At 57.6% G+C, this 16,499-nt stretch overlaps 4 protein-coding genes across 12 annotated transcripts in view; 2 read left to right on the top strand and 2 right to left on the bottom strand.

The window, feature by feature from the left end:
* The window catches only part of COL11A2 (collagen type XI alpha 2 chain), a 28,164-nt gene extending 26,951 nt beyond the window's left edge, over positions 1 to 1,213 (bottom strand). The window contains exon 1 of the mRNA XM_033863697.2: positions 975 to 1,213. Coding sequence (XP_033719588.1) covers positions 975 to 1,056 — 82 coding nt within the window. The 5' untranslated portion in view covers positions 1,057 to 1,213. The remainder of the gene's footprint in view (positions 1 to 974) is intronic.
* A 1,227-nt stretch (positions 1,214 to 2,440) lies between these two features.
* On the bottom strand, positions 2,441 to 9,141 carry RXRB (retinoid X receptor beta). Of its 5 annotated transcripts, none has more exons than XM_033864448.2 (10): positions 8,729 to 9,132; positions 7,811 to 8,058; positions 7,160 to 7,316; positions 6,616 to 6,795; positions 5,307 to 5,479; positions 4,786 to 4,915; positions 4,450 to 4,582; positions 4,243 to 4,346; positions 3,819 to 3,924; positions 2,441 to 3,707 (listed from the first exon to the last, which is right to left on the bottom strand). In XM_033864448.2, the coding sequence occupies exons 1-10, from the start codon at positions 8,964 to 8,966 to the stop codon at positions 3,560 to 3,562; spliced, it is 1,617 nt and encodes a 538-aa protein (XP_033720339.1). In that variant the 5' UTR covers positions 8,967 to 9,132; the 3' UTR covers positions 2,441 to 3,559. The 5 variants fall into 5 exon arrangements, 2 of the variants coding, with proteins under 2 accessions (XP_033720339.1, XP_033720340.1); XM_033864449.2 differs by having other exon boundaries at positions 4,243 to 4,334; XR_004528455.2 differs by lacking the exon at positions 4,243 to 4,346 and having other exon boundaries at positions 3,497 to 3,707; positions 8,729 to 9,135.
* A 173-nt stretch (positions 9,142 to 9,314) lies between these two features.
* On the top strand, positions 9,315 to 13,580 carry SLC39A7 (solute carrier family 39 member 7). 2 transcript variants are annotated; one of them, XM_033864450.2, is made up of 8 exons: positions 9,315 to 9,428; positions 9,740 to 10,148; positions 10,238 to 10,406; positions 10,568 to 10,621; positions 10,757 to 10,900; positions 11,049 to 11,189; positions 11,383 to 11,579; positions 12,697 to 13,580. In XM_033864450.2, exons 2-8 carry the CDS (start codon positions 9,744 to 9,746, stop codon positions 12,967 to 12,969), a joined length of 1,383 nt encoding a protein of 460 aa, XP_033720341.1. In that variant the 5' UTR covers positions 9,315 to 9,428; positions 9,740 to 9,743; the 3' UTR covers positions 12,970 to 13,580. The 2 variants fall into 2 exon arrangements, with proteins under 2 accessions (XP_033720341.1, XP_019786968.1); XM_019931409.3 differs by having other exon boundaries at positions 9,411 to 9,886; positions 10,254 to 10,406.
* A 55-nt stretch (positions 13,581 to 13,635) lies between these two features.
* HSD17B8 (hydroxysteroid 17-beta dehydrogenase 8) lies at positions 13,636 to 15,908 on the top strand. 4 transcript variants are annotated; one of them, XM_033864453.2, is made up of 9 exons: positions 13,636 to 13,859; positions 14,043 to 14,260; positions 14,363 to 14,479; positions 14,592 to 14,684; positions 14,787 to 14,872; positions 14,964 to 15,036; positions 15,248 to 15,290; positions 15,458 to 15,532; positions 15,715 to 15,908. In XM_033864453.2, exons 1-9 carry the CDS (start codon positions 13,814 to 13,816, stop codon positions 15,729 to 15,731), a joined length of 768 nt encoding a protein of 255 aa, XP_033720344.1. In that variant the 5' UTR covers positions 13,636 to 13,813; the 3' UTR covers positions 15,732 to 15,908. The 4 variants fall into 4 exon arrangements, with proteins under 4 accessions (XP_033720344.1, XP_033720343.1, XP_033720345.1 ...); XM_033864452.2 differs by having other exon boundaries at positions 14,964 to 15,048; XM_033864454.2 differs by lacking the exon at positions 14,363 to 14,479 and having other exon boundaries at positions 14,043 to 14,338; positions 14,964 to 15,048.
* The last annotated feature ends 591 nt before the right edge of the window (positions 15,909 to 16,499 follow it).

Genomic DNA, 16,499 nt, shown 5'->3' with positions numbered 1-16,499 from the left:
CTACAGACATCCCACACTTCAATTTTCTGTCCCTGAGCCGCATGCTCCTCCTATCTTGAAAGTTCTTCCTTCTGTAATCTAATCTAATCCTTTATGCTGCTTTTCTGACCATCTTGTCTCCAAAGCAGAGAAGAAATGAATAGTCAAGTTATATGCAAATCAGCCTCCAGTGTTTCCACGGGGGGAGGGGGCTTGCTCCAGCCTGCCTAGTACCCAGGTACTCCCAGCCTCCTCCCCTCCAACATCAAACCCCCTCTCCTAGGAACCAGGACTTCTGGATCCTGGGAAAAAGAAGGAAAAGATTGGGATTGTGGATGCCAGGGTCCCAGGGGAGCCCGGCTGGCCAGAGGGGGAGGGGCGGGGCAGGAATGCAAAGAGTTGGCTCCTGCCTCAGACACCTGATCCTGGCCTGTCCAGCGGCCGTCCTGTTGGCAGCCAGCCCCAATGCTCCCCAGAGCCAGCCGCGTGGCAGCATCGAGGGCACGGGGAGGGGGAAGGGGATCCTGTCGGGGAAGCTGATGGGACAAATAGTCCAGGTATCCCTTCTTTCTCTACTTTCGAGGCTCTGCTCTGACCAAGGATGCTCCCCCCCTCACCCCAGAGATACAGACAGAGAGACAGAAGACAGACATGCGCCTCTCACTCATCAACACTGGCATCTAGCCCTGACTCCAGCACCAGCTGGACCACAGTGGCCCTGCTGGAGGACCCCACCATCCAGCCCCACTCACCGCCCTCAGGTGATGCTCCGCCATTCAACCTTACCCGCCCTCCACCAGTCACTTCAAGGAGGGAAAGAGATCCCCACCCCGGCTCCAAGGATCCTAGGTGTCCTGCCCTCCAGTCTGGACCCCTGACCCCCCCAAATCCCATTCTTGGACCCAGAAGCTCCCCCCTGCTCCCCAGGCATCAGCTGTCCCCTGTCCCGAGGTGTGCGGAGATTCCGATGACCCAGGCGCTGGGACTTCCCTTACCTGCCCAGGCGGGGGCCGCGCTCAGGCCCAGCAACAGCGGTACCAGCAGGAGGAGGCGATGGCAGCGGCTGCACCGCCCCATAGCTGGCGCCCGGAACGCCAGGTCCCAGGGACCGCCGGAGGCGCCGGACACCCCGACGCTGGCAGGAGACAGCGAGCAGGCTCGCACGCCGGGGTCCCGGGGAAGTCGGAGGCTGCCGGGTGGCGACAGCTCTCAGTGACCCAGCTCCATGCAGCGAGGCGCCGTCGGGGCTCCGGCGCTGCTCCCTCCTCGGTGGCCGCCGCTCCTGTGTGTCCCCGGCCACCCCGGCAGCCCAGAGCCCCCACCCCGCTCCCGCCCCCGGCCCAGCCCCTGCCTCCAGCCGCCCGCCCACAGCCACCGAGGGAAACCCCACCCCCGATCTCCACCTGGTGTGGGGGTGCGAGTGGGAACCCTCCCTCGCTGACCCTCGGACTGCTCTCCTCTGCTTTTCGCAGAGACTCAGTGGCCTGTCCTTAGGATTCTCTTTTCGGGAACCCCAATATCTCTTCCCCAGTCTCTTTCTTTGGGGGGGGCCCAGACGTCCAGTCACAACACCCCTTCTCGTTACTCCCCCTTGGGGGCCCAGAGCCCCCTTTCAGCAGAGTCTGGGGCGGGATTTACAGCACAGTGGGAGGGGAGAGCCGGGCCTGGGGGTCGCTACCTCCCCTCACCCCGTCGGGTCTCCATAATTATTTCCCCTCGGCCCGGCCCGCCCGCTGTAATTACAGAGCCTGGCCCGGGGCACGGTATTTATAGACACGGCTATAGATAGCGACTGGGGACCTGCAACCGACGGCCGCGGGGAGCGGGGGTGGGGGGCGAGGCGGGAGGGCCGTTAGGGGGGAGGCCAGAGACTGGACAGACCCACACACAGGCTCATCAGGTCCCAAGGGATGGAAGTAGGGGGACGGCGTAACGGCGCCCGGGAGCCCAGGTGGAAAGGCACCCAGTGGAGAGGCGGGGGCGCGGGGGGCCGCCGACACTGGTTGGCAGAGTACGGGAAACGGGGTCACTCGGGGACGAGGCCGCCTCCAGGCGGGCAACACAGGAGTAAGCCGCGGCGCTCGGCGCCCAGTGCGCCCCCACGAGCGGGCACGGCGCCGGGTCTGCCCGGAGCCCGCGGCGCGGCCGGAGGGAAGCCCGGAGCGAGCCGAGGCGCCGCCGCCCGCTGGCGCTGGGGAGGGCGCCCGCGAACAAGGCGCCTTTGAGAGTCAGCCGCCCCCATCCCTCCGGCCGGCCCCGCCCCCAGGCTGGCACACCCTCTCCCCCCACCTCCGCGACAAAGCGCGCCTTGTGTCCCCCACCCTGCGCCCGCCTCCGAGGCCCCAGGGAACTTAGGCGGCGGCGGCGGCGTCCAGGGAGCCGGTCCGGAGCTCCCGACCGGATACCCTCCCACACGCGGCCCGGTGCGGCGCTGCCCCCACCCCTCATACAGTCACCTCAGTCCAGAAAACAGCGATTTTAATTTGAAAGCGATTTTATGTGAGTGAACGAGAGGGTAAGGGAACCCCGGAGAGAAGAGCCGCAGGGCAAAAATCATGCAGCCCCATCACCCCATCTCTGCAGGCGGGCCATCTCCCCTCAGTTCTGAGGCCAGGAGCCTGTGTCCCCAGCCTACAAGGTGTGTGCCCCGGGCTGGGGGGAGAGCTGGGAGGGGAAGGGTCTGAGGACTACTCACCAAGCCACTTCCCCCCACCCCGCCCTCACAGCCCAGGCGCCTTCCCCAAGCCAGACGGAAAGAGTGGGGGAGGGGGCTGGGAAGGCCAGTGCTGAAAAGCCAGCCCCGCAGACCACCTCAGGGCCCTGCCTTTCCCGACCACCACCTCCACCACTGGCATTTCTTAGTCAACCTGGGAAAGTACAGTACTTCTTTGAGTCTAACTGCAAGTCTCTATCCTCAGAGAAAATTAAAAATAGCACATGGGTTCCTACATCTCCACCCGCCCCTTAGCCACCACCACCTTTTTCTTTTTCAGTCTGACGGCAGAAGGTGAAGCGTGAGAGGGGGCTCTGGACATGGGACAGCGACAGGGCCCCTCCTTATTCCAGAGAAGCCCCCATCTGCCAGGCTTGGTTGGAGGAAGGCCTGTCAGAGCCTTACTCCCATGTCCATCCGTTTGGGGGGCCTGCCCCCCAATATCCATCTCTGCGGGAGTTCCCATTTCCATTCTTCAGATGGGGGGCTAAGTGAAGCAAGACGAGAAGGAAGCCAGGTCCTGGGAGCAAGGCCAGTGCTCTGTGCTGGGGGAAGGAAAGGCCGTTCCAGGCCAGGGGTAAGAAAGCACCCCCAGATCATGGCGGAGCCAGACAAATTCAGAGACTCAAGGCCACTGAAGGGAGAGGTCCAGCCCTCAAAGTGGTCTGGGGTCCCCTCTGACTTGGGATGCCAAGCAAACCCTTGCAGGGTTTAGGGACCCCCCGTTGGAGGTCTCGGTTCTGCCCTATGCTCCTCACCCCACCAAGATTCTAGGAACATGGTCCCTCCCCACCCTGCCCCAAGGCTCAGAGTCCCTTGCCCATGTGCCCTCCTCAAGCGTGAGGAACACCACGTCTGGGTGTGGGCTCAGGCCAGCTGGTGGGGAGCCTCAAGCATCTCCATGAGGAAGGTGTCGATGGGGGTGTCGCCAATGAGCTTGAAGAAAAACAGATGCTCTAGACACTTAAGGCCTATGGACCTGAGAGCAGGAAGACGCAAGAGCAGCTTGGCAAACCTGAGGAGGGAATGGGAGACATGGAGTGAGAGCTAGAGCCACATGGCACTACCCCCACCCCAGCAGGAGCCTCGGTTCCCACAGCCCCTCAGCCCCACAGCGCCTTCTCACCGGCCCTGCTGCTCAGGGTACTTCTGTTTGCAATAGGTCTCCAGGGACGCGTACACTTTCTCCCGCAGGACCTCTACCTCACTGGGGTTGGAGAGGCCCTTGGCATCTGGGATGGCAGGGAAGAGAGGAGGAAGAGGAAGGAGGGCAAATCAAATCAGGACAAATGTGGAGGTGTGGCCCACACGATGTCCCTTTTGGGCCCCACCTACACGCCCTTCACCGGATGCCTGGCAAGGGAAGCAGGGCACAATGGGTTTGAGGGATGGGGTTGCAAAGGGAATGTTATCAGCAGATGTGGGTTCTTCTTTGTCAGCTGTGAGATTTCTAGGTTGAGGGGGATAGCTGGGTAACTTAGGAGTCTCCGAAGAAGAGGAGGCTCCAAGGCTGCCTTGGTCTTGAGAGACGGGGGTAATCCTCCTCTTACCTGGATTGAACAGAATGATTGCCCTCAGGCAGCCAAGTTCTGTCTTGTCCATCCTCATGTCACGCATTTTGGACACTAGCTCTGTCAGCACCCTGGAGAGGGACCTGCAGGTCACTCAAAGGTCACAGCTCAGCCAGCCTTGGACACGGACCAGCCTATAGCCCCACCCCCTCGACCGACAGGCCAGCCCAGCCGAGGGCCACTGACCGATCAAAGATGGCTCCCACGCCTGCGGAATGGGCTGAGTTGCGGTGCACGTGAAGACCTGTGGCGAGGAGGATGCCGTCTCGGACATCGATGGATCGGTGAGAGAAGGAGGCAATGAGGAGCTCATTCCAGCCTGGGGGTGGGGGGCGGCAAGGGTGACGAGCCAGGGATCAGGCCATGGGATTGAAAGCACATCAGGGGAAGAGAAGAAGGGGTGGCGAGGTCAATGAGACTGGCTCTCTGAGTATGCAAGGTAAGGCCGCTGGGGTCCCTGAAGGTCAGGAGGTCCAAGAGGGGTCAAATGACAAGAGATTCAAGGAGTCCAAGGTCACTGACCTGCCCGTAGCAGTATGACCTGGTCATCCAGAGGCAAGGAGGAAAAGTGTGGGATCCTCTTTGCCCACTCAACAAGTGTGAAGAGCTGTTTGTCAGCTGCCTGGCAGATGTTAGTCACAGGATCGTTTGGCTGCAGGGGAGGAGGGGTGAGAGTTATAGAAGGTTTGGAAGTACACTGGGAGCCCCCCCAACCCCATAAGAGGCTTTTGACACCCCCTCCTTATTTGTAGTCTCTCTTCAAGCCCCATCTGAACCAATTCCTCCTCTTCTAGCATTCAGGAAAAGTTATTAATTTGGGACTTGCCTGTGGTTCTGTGAGTGGATTGTTTTGGGAGTGGGGACGGAGGATGCTATCACGCCTACCTCAGATGTCTAAGAGACCTTGTTTGGCGGCACTTCCGGTCCCCGGCAGTGTTAGATGGGTTGTGAGGGGAAGGGAGGGGAGGGGGAGGTAGAACAGACCTAGACTCCCGCCTCCCCACCCCCATCAGGAAGAAGAGTAGATTGACCCCAGCACTCACGCTGCTGCCGCTACCCGCCGTTCCCCCAGGACCCTCAACGCCCTGGTCACTCTTCTGCTCCACAGCAAGCTCTGCCTCCAGGATCCTGTCCACGGGCATCTCCTCGGGGGCTCCCCCAGCCCCCTCCCCATCCCCATCCTTGTCCTTCCCCCGCTGACGCTCCTCCTGAACCGCTGAAGGAGAAGGAGGAAGGAGAAAAAAGTAGAAAGTCAGCAGCCAGCCATGAGGAGATTCCAAAATGTCCTTAGGGTCTTATCAGGGTCTCATGGCCCTTAGGAGATATTTATAGAAATTGGGGAAGTCACTGGAAACCATGGCAGATTTGTGGCAGTCCAGAAGCAGGACTTATAAAAGAACAGATAAATAAACCCAGAAGAAGTAAAAGGGTGGGTAAAGGAATTACGGAGAAAGCTAGCATTTAAACTGAGGGCCTACCATATACTAGGAAACGTGCCAAGCACACTTTCACGTTCACTCAAGTATCATAACGACCCTGTGAGCTCTTGACCCCATTTTTAAAAATAACGATTTGGGGGCAGTTCATTAAACAGCTTGCCCAAGTTCACACAATACATAGCAAGTCGTATGTCCAAATCTAAGCATGCCTGATGGCAAATCTGGTGCTCTTCTGACTCAACAAAAAAGCAGGAAAAGGAGCACTGGCCTGGGTCTTCAGAGGTGTGGCTTCTGATCCAAGACCTGCCACTCTTTTGTTGCATGACCTTGGGAAAGCCAGGCTTCAGGCTCATCTTCTCTAAAATGAGGGATGTGACCAACATATACTCCCTAAAGTATCTCTCTCAGAATTCCAGAATCAAGCTTAAGAAGAAAAGATAGAGATTTAAAAAAAAAAAAGAAGCAGCAGCAGCCCTGAGGTCTTCAGTAATGGCTGCAGCTTAAGAGGGTAGAGTCCCAGAGTTTGGAAGAGAGAACACAGATAATAGGGAGATGGAGACCAGAGTGGAAGCACTTGGTCAAAATGAGGAAGAATTACTCAGGTTAGAGAAGGGGAGCTAGAGAAACCCATCATGGGGAAGGAAAACTTATCCTACCCTAGCACCCGACCAGGGAGGGGTCAGAGGGGCAGAGGCCACAGAAGCAGAACCATTAAGAAGGAAACTCAAGGCACCAGGTCAAGGTACCAGAGAGGAGGGCTGATGAGCAGGGGAGAGAGAATCAAATATCGCCCTCTGGAGGAGAGAGAGGAGTCCAGCCTTCCTAAGAGGTATAGTCCCTGCAGTCTTCCCTCCCCCTCCTCCCTCTCCTCCCACAGGGTAGACTGGGAGGCCTGGGTAGGGCAGGCTCTTACCCTCCCTCTTCATGCCGGTGGCCAGGCACTTCTGATAGCGGCAGTACTGACAGCGGTTCCGCTGGCGCTTGTCCACCGTGCAGTCCTTGTTGTCCCGGCACGAGTAGGTCAGGTCCTTACGGATGGTGCGCTTGAAGAAGCCTTTGCAGCCCTCACAGCTGTAAACCCCGTAGTGTTTGCCTGCGAGGGGACAGGAAGAGCAGTAAGACTGCACGTAGACCCTGTGCCACTAGGACTCTTGCCCACCTCCCCCCAGCAAATTTAGTTGAAGTCTGCTCTGTGTTTGCCAAAGAGAGAGATGGGGAACCAGGACATGAGGCATGATCCAGTCCCACTCTTCTCACAGTTCGAAAACCCTATGCCAGCCCCCTCTTCCCTCTGACCACCCCCCCACACCAAATCTGAGCTGCAGGGTCCTTAACTCTCATCAGACCTCCCCCAGCTCACTTGCTCTAACCAAACCTCAAGAGCCCCTGGGAATCCCACAGGTGATGGTAAATGGTACACGCTCTCTTCCTCTCTGCTGGTCCTCTGAGCCCCATACCTGAGCTTCGGTCCCCGCAGATTGCACATAGCCGTTTGCCAGCCCCAGGGCCACCTGGAGGGGGTGGACAGTGCAGGCCCCGGACCCCTAAGACTGGTGGCTTCACATCTTCAGGGGGGCCAGACCCACCCCCAGGGAGCGACACTGTTGAGTTAATCTGGGTTGGGGGAAATAGGGAAGTCACAGGGAGACTCATTGGGAAGGATAATCTCTCAGAGGGGAGGGACATCATTCCCTACCACCTAGGCAGGGCCCTGCATTGCACGTTACAAAGGACATTATTTACACTGCAGTGCCCGGGAAGGGCCACCCCTGGAGTACAACCCCGAAGACATGAGACATAAAGGTCCCCCTGAAATTGTGCAACACAGTGGCCCTGAAGGGCTTGTATTTCAGAAGGGTAGATGGAACCAAAAGGGCAAAAAATCACTGATATATGAAAGGGACATCAAGAATAGCTGGGTTCTTTTACAGGGTTGGGGAGGAGGCGTGCACTGAAAGCTCAGTCACCTCAAGAAATGCCAGGGGTCACACAAGGACCACAGGCCTGGAAGGTCAGTGGGCCATGGGGAAGTTCACACAAGGATCTAGGTCACCAGGAAAACAAGGAAATGAAAATGGAGAGGCAGTAAGTGGGTCACAACCTCTCACCTGGGGACTGCTGACAGGCCCGGAGAATCCTGGGGGAGCTGGAGGGGGCAGACCAGGGGACCCCATGGAAGAGCTGATGACCGGGAAGGGGGAGCCCAGTGGCGGGGGTGGCATCGGGGGTGGGGGTGGAGCCCCAGAGCCTCCAAGGGATGCAGCTGCTGAAGGGGGTAAGGGTGGCCCCGGAGGAGAAGGGGGAGCGGCCCCCTGGGGAAGGGGATTTGGAGAGGAACTGTCTGGGCTTCGGGAGTCTGGTGAGGGGTACACACAGGCACAGACACACACAGACAGAAGAGACAAAAAGAGAAAATGAGTCTTCGATCATCCAACCGGAGCCTTTAATTCTCTCTCTGATCCCCCCACCGCGCCCCCACCTCACCCCACCCCTTCCCAAGTCCAGAGACACCCTGCTGTCAAACAACGGCTTAACTCCTAATCGTGGTGAGAGAAGGGGGCTGACAGAGGAGGATCGTTCGGGTGAGGCAAATTCCAAACAATGCATTTGGTCACCCCAAGCCAGACGCATCTCGTGTGGGTGGGGCAGCACGTGGGGTGGACCAGTCAGCCCCTCCACTCCCAGCTCGTAGCCAGAACGTGCAGGGAAAAGAGATAGGCAGAAGAGACCCCTCCTAGGACACAGACTTTGCCTTCAAACGTCCAGAGTCCTCAATCTCGAGGACTAGTGCCCCACGCCTTGGACCTCCGTAGTGCAGGGCCTCGAGCGGCCACCGCTAGGAGAGCGGAAGCTCCCCCTCCCCGCCCCGCCCCGGGGGGAGGGCACTAAGGCCCTCGGGAGGGAGGGGACGCGTGTTTACAAACAAGGGGGCGGGAGCGCCTGGGAAAGAACACCAGGGGAGGGGGGGGAAGGGGTTGCTGATAACGCGGTCACTGGCTTGCCGGTCCGTCCGCTAGGTCACTCACCCCGCCCGCTGTCGCCCATCCCGTCCCGTCCAGCCTCCCCCGGCTCCGGCTCCGGGGTTTGTTGCTCTCCGGCTGCCACCGCCGCCGCCGCCGCTGCTGCTGCGGGATCCAGCCAGGGCCGTCGCCGCCGCCACCGGGACGCGACCCCACAATGCATTTCTTTTCGCACCCCCACCGGCCCACACTGCCCTGCGGCATGCCGCTGGGGGAGGAAGGGCGGGCGAGCAGCCCAAGACATGATTCCTGGCTGAGTGTAGGAATACCGAAGAGGTACCAGGGATTCCCAAGGATTGATCGTTGGACTAGCTGAGCACGAGGAAGCCCCAGAGAAAAAGTCTCTGGCCTTAACCGGGTCGAATTAAGCGCTTCGCTCTGCTCTGTAGCAAAATGACAGCGCCGATATGGCAGCCATCTTGGTATAGACGGGAAGTCTCCGCGCTAGTTCCCGCCTCCTCGTCTGGTTGGAAACGGAGGAGGCGGTCTCCTCCCGCCTGTTAACCCGCCTAGCCCAGCGTCCCCTCAAATAACCTCCACACCCGCGCATGCGCGCCAGGGCTAGACGGGTTCACCACTACCGGAGTGCCGCCATATTGGTAAAGGTACTGGGACCAAGGTAGAACGGAACTCCCTGTTCTCGCGGGAGCTAGAGGCGGGACTGCCACGTCCGAGCAAACCGGGAAAGGAGAGGATCCCGGAGCCGGTGAGAATTCCCTGTTTTTCCCTACCGTCCTTTTCAGGCCTTTTTCTTCATTTAGTGGGTCATAGAGACGAGGGCGCAGAGAGTCCATATAGTGGAGGATCAAAGCCTAGAGCGGTGTCCTGGGGGCCCTGCATCAGGGATGGGGTTCCGGATAAAGAAAACGAGTCTTGGGAACAATGTGGGTGGGGACAGGATGGAATGGGGAAGCAGCCCATAGAAGTGGACGGAGGGCGCGAACGGAGTAGAGCGGACCCCGCATAGGTATAGAGTTGAGGGTCAAGTGGAGTCACTATCTCTGTCCCTCTGGTCAGCGTGATGGCCAGAGGCCTGGGGGCCCCCCACTGGGTGGCCGTGGGACTGCTGACCTGGGCGGCCTTGGGGCTGCTAGTGGCCGGACACGGGGGTCATGGCGACCTGTACGAAGACCTGCACGAGGACTTCCAGGGCCACAGCCACAGGCACTCACATGAGGATTTCCACCATGGACACAGCCATGCCCCTGGCCACACTCATGAGAGCATCTGGCATGGGCATACCCACGATCACGACCATGGACATTCGCATGAGGATTTGCACCATGGCCATAGTCATGGCCACTCTCATGAGAGCGTCTACCACCGAGGACATGGACATGATCATGAGCACAGCCATGCAATCTATGAGGAGTCTGGGGCTCCAGGCATCAAACAGAACCTGGACACTGTCACTCTCTGGGCCTATGTGAGTCCCCCGGGGATGGGGCAGAGGGGGACTGGTTCGGGATTGTTGGGAAACCCCACACCACTTGACCCCTGACTCTCCCTCGCCAGGCACTGGGGGCCACAGTGCTGATCTCTGCAGCTCCATTTTTCGTCCTCTTCCTTATCCCCGTGGAGTCAAACTCCCCTCGGCACCGCTCTCTGCTCCAGATCTTGCTGAGTTTTGCTTCGGGTGGGCTCTTGGGAGATGCCTTCCTGCACCTCATCCCTCATGCTCTGGGTAAGTGATCTCTAGCTTCTACCTTAAATCTTAATGTATTTCATGCTTTGGACAAGAGGGTTCTTTCCCCTTTGTGATCCCTGACCTTCCAATATTCTCCCAAATATACACCCCTTGGTTGGGGTATTTCCTCATCTGGCTTTGTCTCTCCCTTCCTCCAGAACCTCATTCTCACCACCCTCTGGAGCAGCCTGGACATGGACATTCCCACAGTGGTGAGGAAGGGGCAGGTGAAGACGTGGGGTTGGGGTGCAGGGGAAGGTCTGTGCCTCCCTATTCTTCTCTTGTGCTTGGGGAGGAAGAGTCTGAAATCAGAATCTCCCTTAATGTCTCAATGTATCCATTCCTAGGGCAGGGCCCCATTCTGTCTGTGGGACTGTGGGTCCTCAGTGGAATTGTCGCCTTTCTCGTGGTGGAGAAATTTGTGAGACATGTGAAAGGAGGACATGGACACGGACATGGACACGCTCACGGTCACACACATGGAAGACAGGGTGAGCCCAGGAACAACCTTCCTGAAAGCCACCTTGCCATCTCTGAATCTCCTCATTTTATGGTTCTTAGGTGGGAGAAGGCTACCCTTATGAGGACATATTGGCAAATCTCTGTTCTCCACTCTTACCAACTCCTTTCTTCCCTCAGGGCGTCCTTCAAAGGAGAAACAGAGCTCAGAGGAAGAAGAAAAGGAAGCAGGGGGGTCGAGGAAAAGCAGAGGAGGGAGCACAAGGCCCAAAGACAGGCCAGTGAAACCTCAGAACTCTGAAGAGGAAAAAGCAGGTTCAGGTGAGGGCCAGCGTTGCATACGCTTGGGCAAGGGGCATCATCATGAATCACATGGAACAGCACTATGGGTGATCACAGGTGTCTGGAAAATACTGAGGCTGGATGTGAAGTGGTCTCTAGGAGGCTGATCAGGGCTGAGACTAGGGGTGATGAATACCTCTAATCGTTTAATCTTCCTTTTCTCCTGTAAAAGACCTACGTGTATCGGGGTACCTGAATCTGGCTGCTGACCTGGCACACAACTTCACGGATGGTCTGGCCATTGGTGCTTCGTTTCGAGGGGGTCGGGGACTGGGGATCCTGACCACAATGACTGTTCTGCTACATGAAGTGCCCCATGAAGTCGGGGACTTTGCCATCTTGGTCCAGTCTGGCTGCAGCAAAAAGCAGGTTGGTGAAGGTGTGCACCAAACATGGTTGCCTCAAGTCTTTTATCCCCCGCTAACCCACCCCAAACCCAGACTGCCACCCGTTAGTTCCGAACAAGTTGTACTACAGGTATACCTCGTTTTATTGCACTCCTTTATTACACTTAGCAGATATTGCGTTTTTTACAAATTTATAGCAACCCTGCTTCAGCAAGTCTATGGATACAATTTTTCCAACAACACTAGTTTACTTCATGTCTGTGTCACAGTTTGAGTAATTCTTGAAACATTTCAAACTTCGTTATTATCATACTTGTTACGTTGATCTGTGATCAGTGATCTCTGATGTTACTATAGCAAAAAGATTGCAACTTGTTGAAGGCTTACGTGATGGTTAGCATTTTTTATCAGTAGAGTATTTTTTTTGTGTGTGGTACGCGGGCCTCTCACCGCCGCGGCCCCTCCCGTTGTGGAGCACAGGCTCCAGACGCGCAGGCCCAGCGGCCATGGCCCACGGGCCCAGCCGCTCCGAGGCATGTGGGATCTTCCCGGACTGGGGCACGAACCTGCGTCCCCTGCATCGGCAGGCGGACTCTCAACCACTGCGCCACCAGGGAAGCCCTCGGTAGAGTATTTTTTAACTAAGCTACGTACATTGTAGGCATAATGCTACTGCACACTTACAGGATAGTGTAAATATATGCATTGGGAAACCAAAAAAATTCATGTGACTTGCTTTATTGTGATGCCCTGGGACTGAACTCACAACATCTCCGAGGTATGCCTGTATTGTTAACAACAGAACTTCTAGAAATGAGGGGGAAGAAGTTCTGTTTCTTTGTCTTGTAGCTCAGTAGTTCTTGAACTGTGGTCCATAGCCATCTGAATGTTTTATGGGGGTCTTTCACACCATGCCCCTGACCCTGACCTATTGAGTCAGAAGGTCTGTGGAAAGGACCTCTTTGATCTAAGATTTTTCAGAAGGTGTCTATTCTAGATCCCCTTCTTTTTGCCTTACTATTTAGTTTCTAAAGACATGCATCTTATCCATGTACACTTATACCCCTCCAGCCACATCTAAACCACTGATAACCTTTAGATGTTGGTGAGTGCCTCTCTCTCTCTTTTCTGCCCACCAGGCGATGCGTCTACAACTACTGACGGCAATAGGGGCACTGGCAGGCACAGCCTGTGCCCTCCTAACTGAAGGAGGGGCAGTGGGCAGTGAAGTTGCAGGTGGCACAGGTCCTGGCTGGGTTCTGCCATTCACTGCAGGTGGCTTTATCTATGTAGCAACGGTGTCAGTGTTGCCTGAGCTGTTGAGGGAGGCATCACCATTGCAATCACTTCTGGAGGTGCTGGGGCTGCTGGGGGGAGTTTTCATGATGGTGCTGATTGCCCACCTTGAGTGAGAGGTGGGGTAAACCAGCCCCACCCCAGCCCCAAACCTCTAGCCTCTAAACCCTCCAGGTCAGGGGTCTGTGGAAGTTGGGGGCCCTGGCCTGGGACATCTGCCAAAGGAGGGAGTTGTGTCCTAGGGAGGTGGCAACTTTGTCTTGAAAGCTATCAAGATTTGGCAGTCTTACAGGGGCTGCAGAGGTGATAATGACAGCCCGGGGGACCATAGTGTTGGGCATGTGCTGACCATGTTGTTGGGTTTGGGGACTAAGTGGGGCCATGAAGAAGGCTGGAAGAGAGAGGAGTCACGGCAACCTACCCCATATCCCCCACCCCAACTATTCACAGAGGACCAAGCTGCCACACACTGGCTTCTCCAGGGTCCACCTCCCTCTCTCCCACCGGTTGGTGGAAACTCCAGGGAAGACCAGAGCCCTGAAGTGGGTAGCAGAAGTCGGGGATAAACATCAATCGTGTGTCCTGATTTGGGAGTTATTGCGGGGGGAGGGGGGCTAGTTGCTACTCTCATGGCCTGATTTTTCTTTTGTTTGTATTCTTTTATATCACTGTTTGAATGGGGAAGGAGGGGTGGTGACCGGAAATAAAATCCTTGGATCTTCCGCTCCACGCGCAGTCTTTGTCCGTTTTGGGGGGAATGGGGGCCCCTCTTCTCCCGGCTCCACTGGCCCCCAAGCCTTGGTGTCTGGCCACGCCCCCGCGGTTGGAGGTCTGCCTGCGCGGGTGGCCGCCAGTGGCCTAACGCTGGCGGGTCTTCGATTGGTCCGGCTTTGCTCTCGCCGCGCCCCCTCTGCGCTCGGATTGGCTCAGTGCTGGGGGCCCGCCCACTCGCCACCCGCCATGGCGTCTCAGCTCCGGCTTCGCTTCGCGCTGGCTCTGGTCACAGGTTGGGGGGCGGGTGTCCTCTCCCCGGGGGGATTGGTGTGCTAGAGTGACGTCGGGGCGCGCCCTCGGACTCTACAACCGCTGTGGCCTGTGGTCCGAATTTTACTAACTTTGCGCCCTGTTGACCTCTGACCCCTGCCCACTTCTCCCTCCCCCCCTTCCCGCGTGTTCTCTCCCATCTCAGGTGCTGGTAGTGGCATCGGCCGAGCAGTGGGTGTGCGCCTGGCCGCTGAGGGGGCCACTGTGGCCGCTTGCGACCTGGACGGGGCAGCGGCACGGGAGACGGTGCGGCTGCTGGGAGGGCCGGGAAGCCACGAGGGGGCACCCCGCGGGGCCCACGCAGCCTTCCAGGCTGACGTTTCCGAGGCCGGGGCCGTCAGCCGCCTGGTGGATCAAGTGCAGGTGAAAAAGCGAGACGACGTCGCCCCCTTTAAAGCCCTAACGTTGCCTCCAGTGCCCTCGGCTCTACAAGGTTTTTTGGTGTGTAACCTACCCCTTACATAGGCCTGCTTTTCTCGCCCGCCATCTGTCGTTGTGTCCTGTGCGGGCATCACCAGGGATGAGTTTCTGCTCCACATGTCTGAGGATGACTGGGACAAAGTCATAGCTGTCAACCTCAAGGTGGTGATCTCTGAACCCATGACTTCTGGGCCCTCTAGCCTGGGGAGGGAGTTGGAGGAGTGTCACCCCTGCTGATCCTTTCTGCCTTGTTACTTTCTCTCCCCACCCCCAGGGCATCTTTCTAGTCACTCAGGCTGCAGCCCAAGCCCTGGTGTCCAGTGGCTGTCCTGGCTCCATCATCAACATCAGTAGCATCGTAGGGAAGGTCAGGTTGAGTTGGGACGAGGTCAGCCAGCCAAGTGGGCACAGAGAGGAGAGCCCCTCCTTAGGACTCCCAACTTAACCCCAATCTCTGGCTCACCCAAAGGTGGGGAACGTGGGACAGACAAACTACGCAGCATCCAAGGCTGGAGTGGTTGGGCTGACCCAGACTGCAGCCCGGGAGCTTGGACGGTTGGTCAGACACCTGGGGCCATGTGGAAGGTCTGAGGGAGGGTCAGTGTTCAGTCCTCTCTGGAGTCAGCAGCCACTCTCCTTTCCACAGACATGGGATCCGCTGTAACTCTGTCCTCCCAGGGTTCATTAAAACACCCATGACACAGAAAGTGCCACAGAAGGTACTGGACAAGGTAGGAGACTGTGGGTGGAGGGCAGAATCATTCAGAGAGCCAAACTCTCTGGGCTTCAGAGAGAGGATGCTGGGCCCAGTGAGGGGCATATTCGGCAAGCGTATAAGGAATGAAGACCAAAAAAAGTCACAGACTCGGTCTACAAAAAAAAAAAAAAACCATGAAAAAAACCTTCACTCACACGAGTGTTTCCTTACAGGTGACTGGAATGATCCCACTGGGACATATGGGGGACCCTGAGGGTGAGCACTGAGTGCAGAGGGGGCCTGAATGAAGAGATCCCGAGGTCTGTGGTATCTGAGAGGGTCTCACCAGGATTGGTGGTTGGGGGAGGGATGATTCGGGTAGGTGGCTACTTTGGGTCTGTGAGAGTGAGTAGGATTCTGCCCTCTCCCCACCATTCCCATAGATGTGGCAGATGTGGTCGCGTTCTTGGCATCTGAAGACAGTGGATACATCACAGGGGCGTCAGTGGAAGTCACTGGTATGAGGCCATCGGGGGAGGAAGAGGGCAGAGAAGTGGAACCCAGAAAGCAAATGAGGGGAGTCTGGAGCCACTGAGGGAAGGGCAGAAGTTCCCATAGGCCAAGGACAGAAGTGGATGCCTCCCCCCCAGCCCATTTGTCTCCACCTATACATCTGTCCAAATGTTTCTGCCCCTCCCAGGAGGTCTTTTCATGTAACTGCCTCAAGGACCCCGGACTCTGCTCACTATCCCACCACTCTGCCGGGCCTCCTGCTGATGAGGACTCAGAGTTCCCAGGCTACAAAAGGGGTGGCAGTGTATGGCTCAGGAATGCTGAATATGGGAGGCAGGGGTGCTTGTGACCCTAATAAATTCCAAATCCTCTTCCCTGCCACCTCCGGTTCTTCTTGTGTCCAAGTCCTCAGACCCTTCGCCACCTCCCCCTCCTTTCCCTTTCGCGAAGGATTGTTCCCTTTCACTGCCTGGTCTCCCAGGGCAACCCCCGCCGCCGGGTATGAGAGGAGAGAGTGTGTGTCACTGTGTGTGCGTGACACTCTGGGTCTTTTGGAGGGAGGGGATCTCTGCCCCACCCCCTTCCACTGATCCTGCAGCCCCAGTCCCCTCCCCCAATTCCCTGGGTCCTTATGGTCCCCAAGGGTGATTTGTTCATGGCCCCATCGTAGTATCCAGTCTATCCTTGGGAGGGGGTCTTGGAACAGGTGGCCCTCCCCCACCCCTCTCCTTTCTCTGAGTCCCCCCCTCCCCTTTCTCTCCACCTTACAATAGCTGCAGCCGGCCGGGGGTCGGATGGGGGGGATTAGGGGAGGGGGCCAGGATTAGGGGAATGGGCCAGCCGATGAAAGGGGCTGGAGGAGAGCAGAAGGGAGGGAGGGGGCTGGGAGGAGGAGGAGGAAGGGGAGGGGGTCCGCGCTAATCGACTCTGGAGCCCACATAAGGACTGGCCACGGACTGAAGGCGAGGACAG

The sequence above is a fragment of the Tursiops truncatus genome, chromosome 10, assembly GCF_011762595.2.
Source record: "Tursiops truncatus isolate mTurTru1 chromosome 10, mTurTru1.mat.Y, whole genome shotgun sequence".
NCBI lineage: Eukaryota > Metazoa > Chordata > Mammalia > Artiodactyla > Delphinidae > Tursiops > Tursiops truncatus.
This window is presented reverse-complemented; position numbering and strand designations above follow the sequence as displayed.

Excerpts from the sequence above, each read along its gene's own strand:
- HSD17B8 (XM_033864452.2), top strand. The coding sequence starts at position 13,814 with ATGGCGTCTCAGCTCCGGCTTCGCTTCGCGCTGGCTCTGGTCACAG. Across the intron at positions 14,480-14,591 it reads TCATAGCTGTCAACCTCAAG|GGCATCTTTCTAGTCACTCA; the intron begins GTGGTGATCTCT and ends CCCCACCCCCAG. Across the intron at positions 15,291-15,457 it reads ACATATGGGGGACCCTGAGG|ATGTGGCAGATGTGGTCGCG; the intron begins GTGAGCACTGAG and ends CCATTCCCATAG.
- RXRB (XM_033864448.2), bottom strand. The coding sequence starts at position 8,966 with ATGTCTTGGGCTGCTCGCCCGCCCTTCCTCCCCCAGCGGCATGCCGCA. Across the intron at positions 5,480-6,615 it reads CACCGGCATGAAGAGGGAGG|CGGTTCAGGAGGAGCGTCAG; the intron begins GTAAGAGCCTGC and ends CTTCTCCTTCAG. Across the intron at positions 3,925-4,242 it reads AATCATTCTGTTCAATCCAG|ATGCCAAGGGCCTCTCCAAC; the intron begins GTAAGAGGAGGA and ends CTGCCATCCCAG.
- SLC39A7 (XM_033864450.2), top strand. The coding sequence starts at position 9,744 with ATGGCCAGAGGCCTGGGGGCCCCCCACTGGGTGGCCGTGGGACTGCTG. Across the intron at positions 10,622-10,756 it reads ACATGGACATTCCCACAGTG|GGCAGGGCCCCATTCTGTCT; the intron begins GTGAGGAAGGGG and ends ATCCATTCCTAG. Across the intron at positions 10,901-11,048 it reads TCACACACATGGAAGACAGG|GGCGTCCTTCAAAGGAGAAA; the intron begins GTGAGCCCAGGA and ends TTCTTCCCTCAG.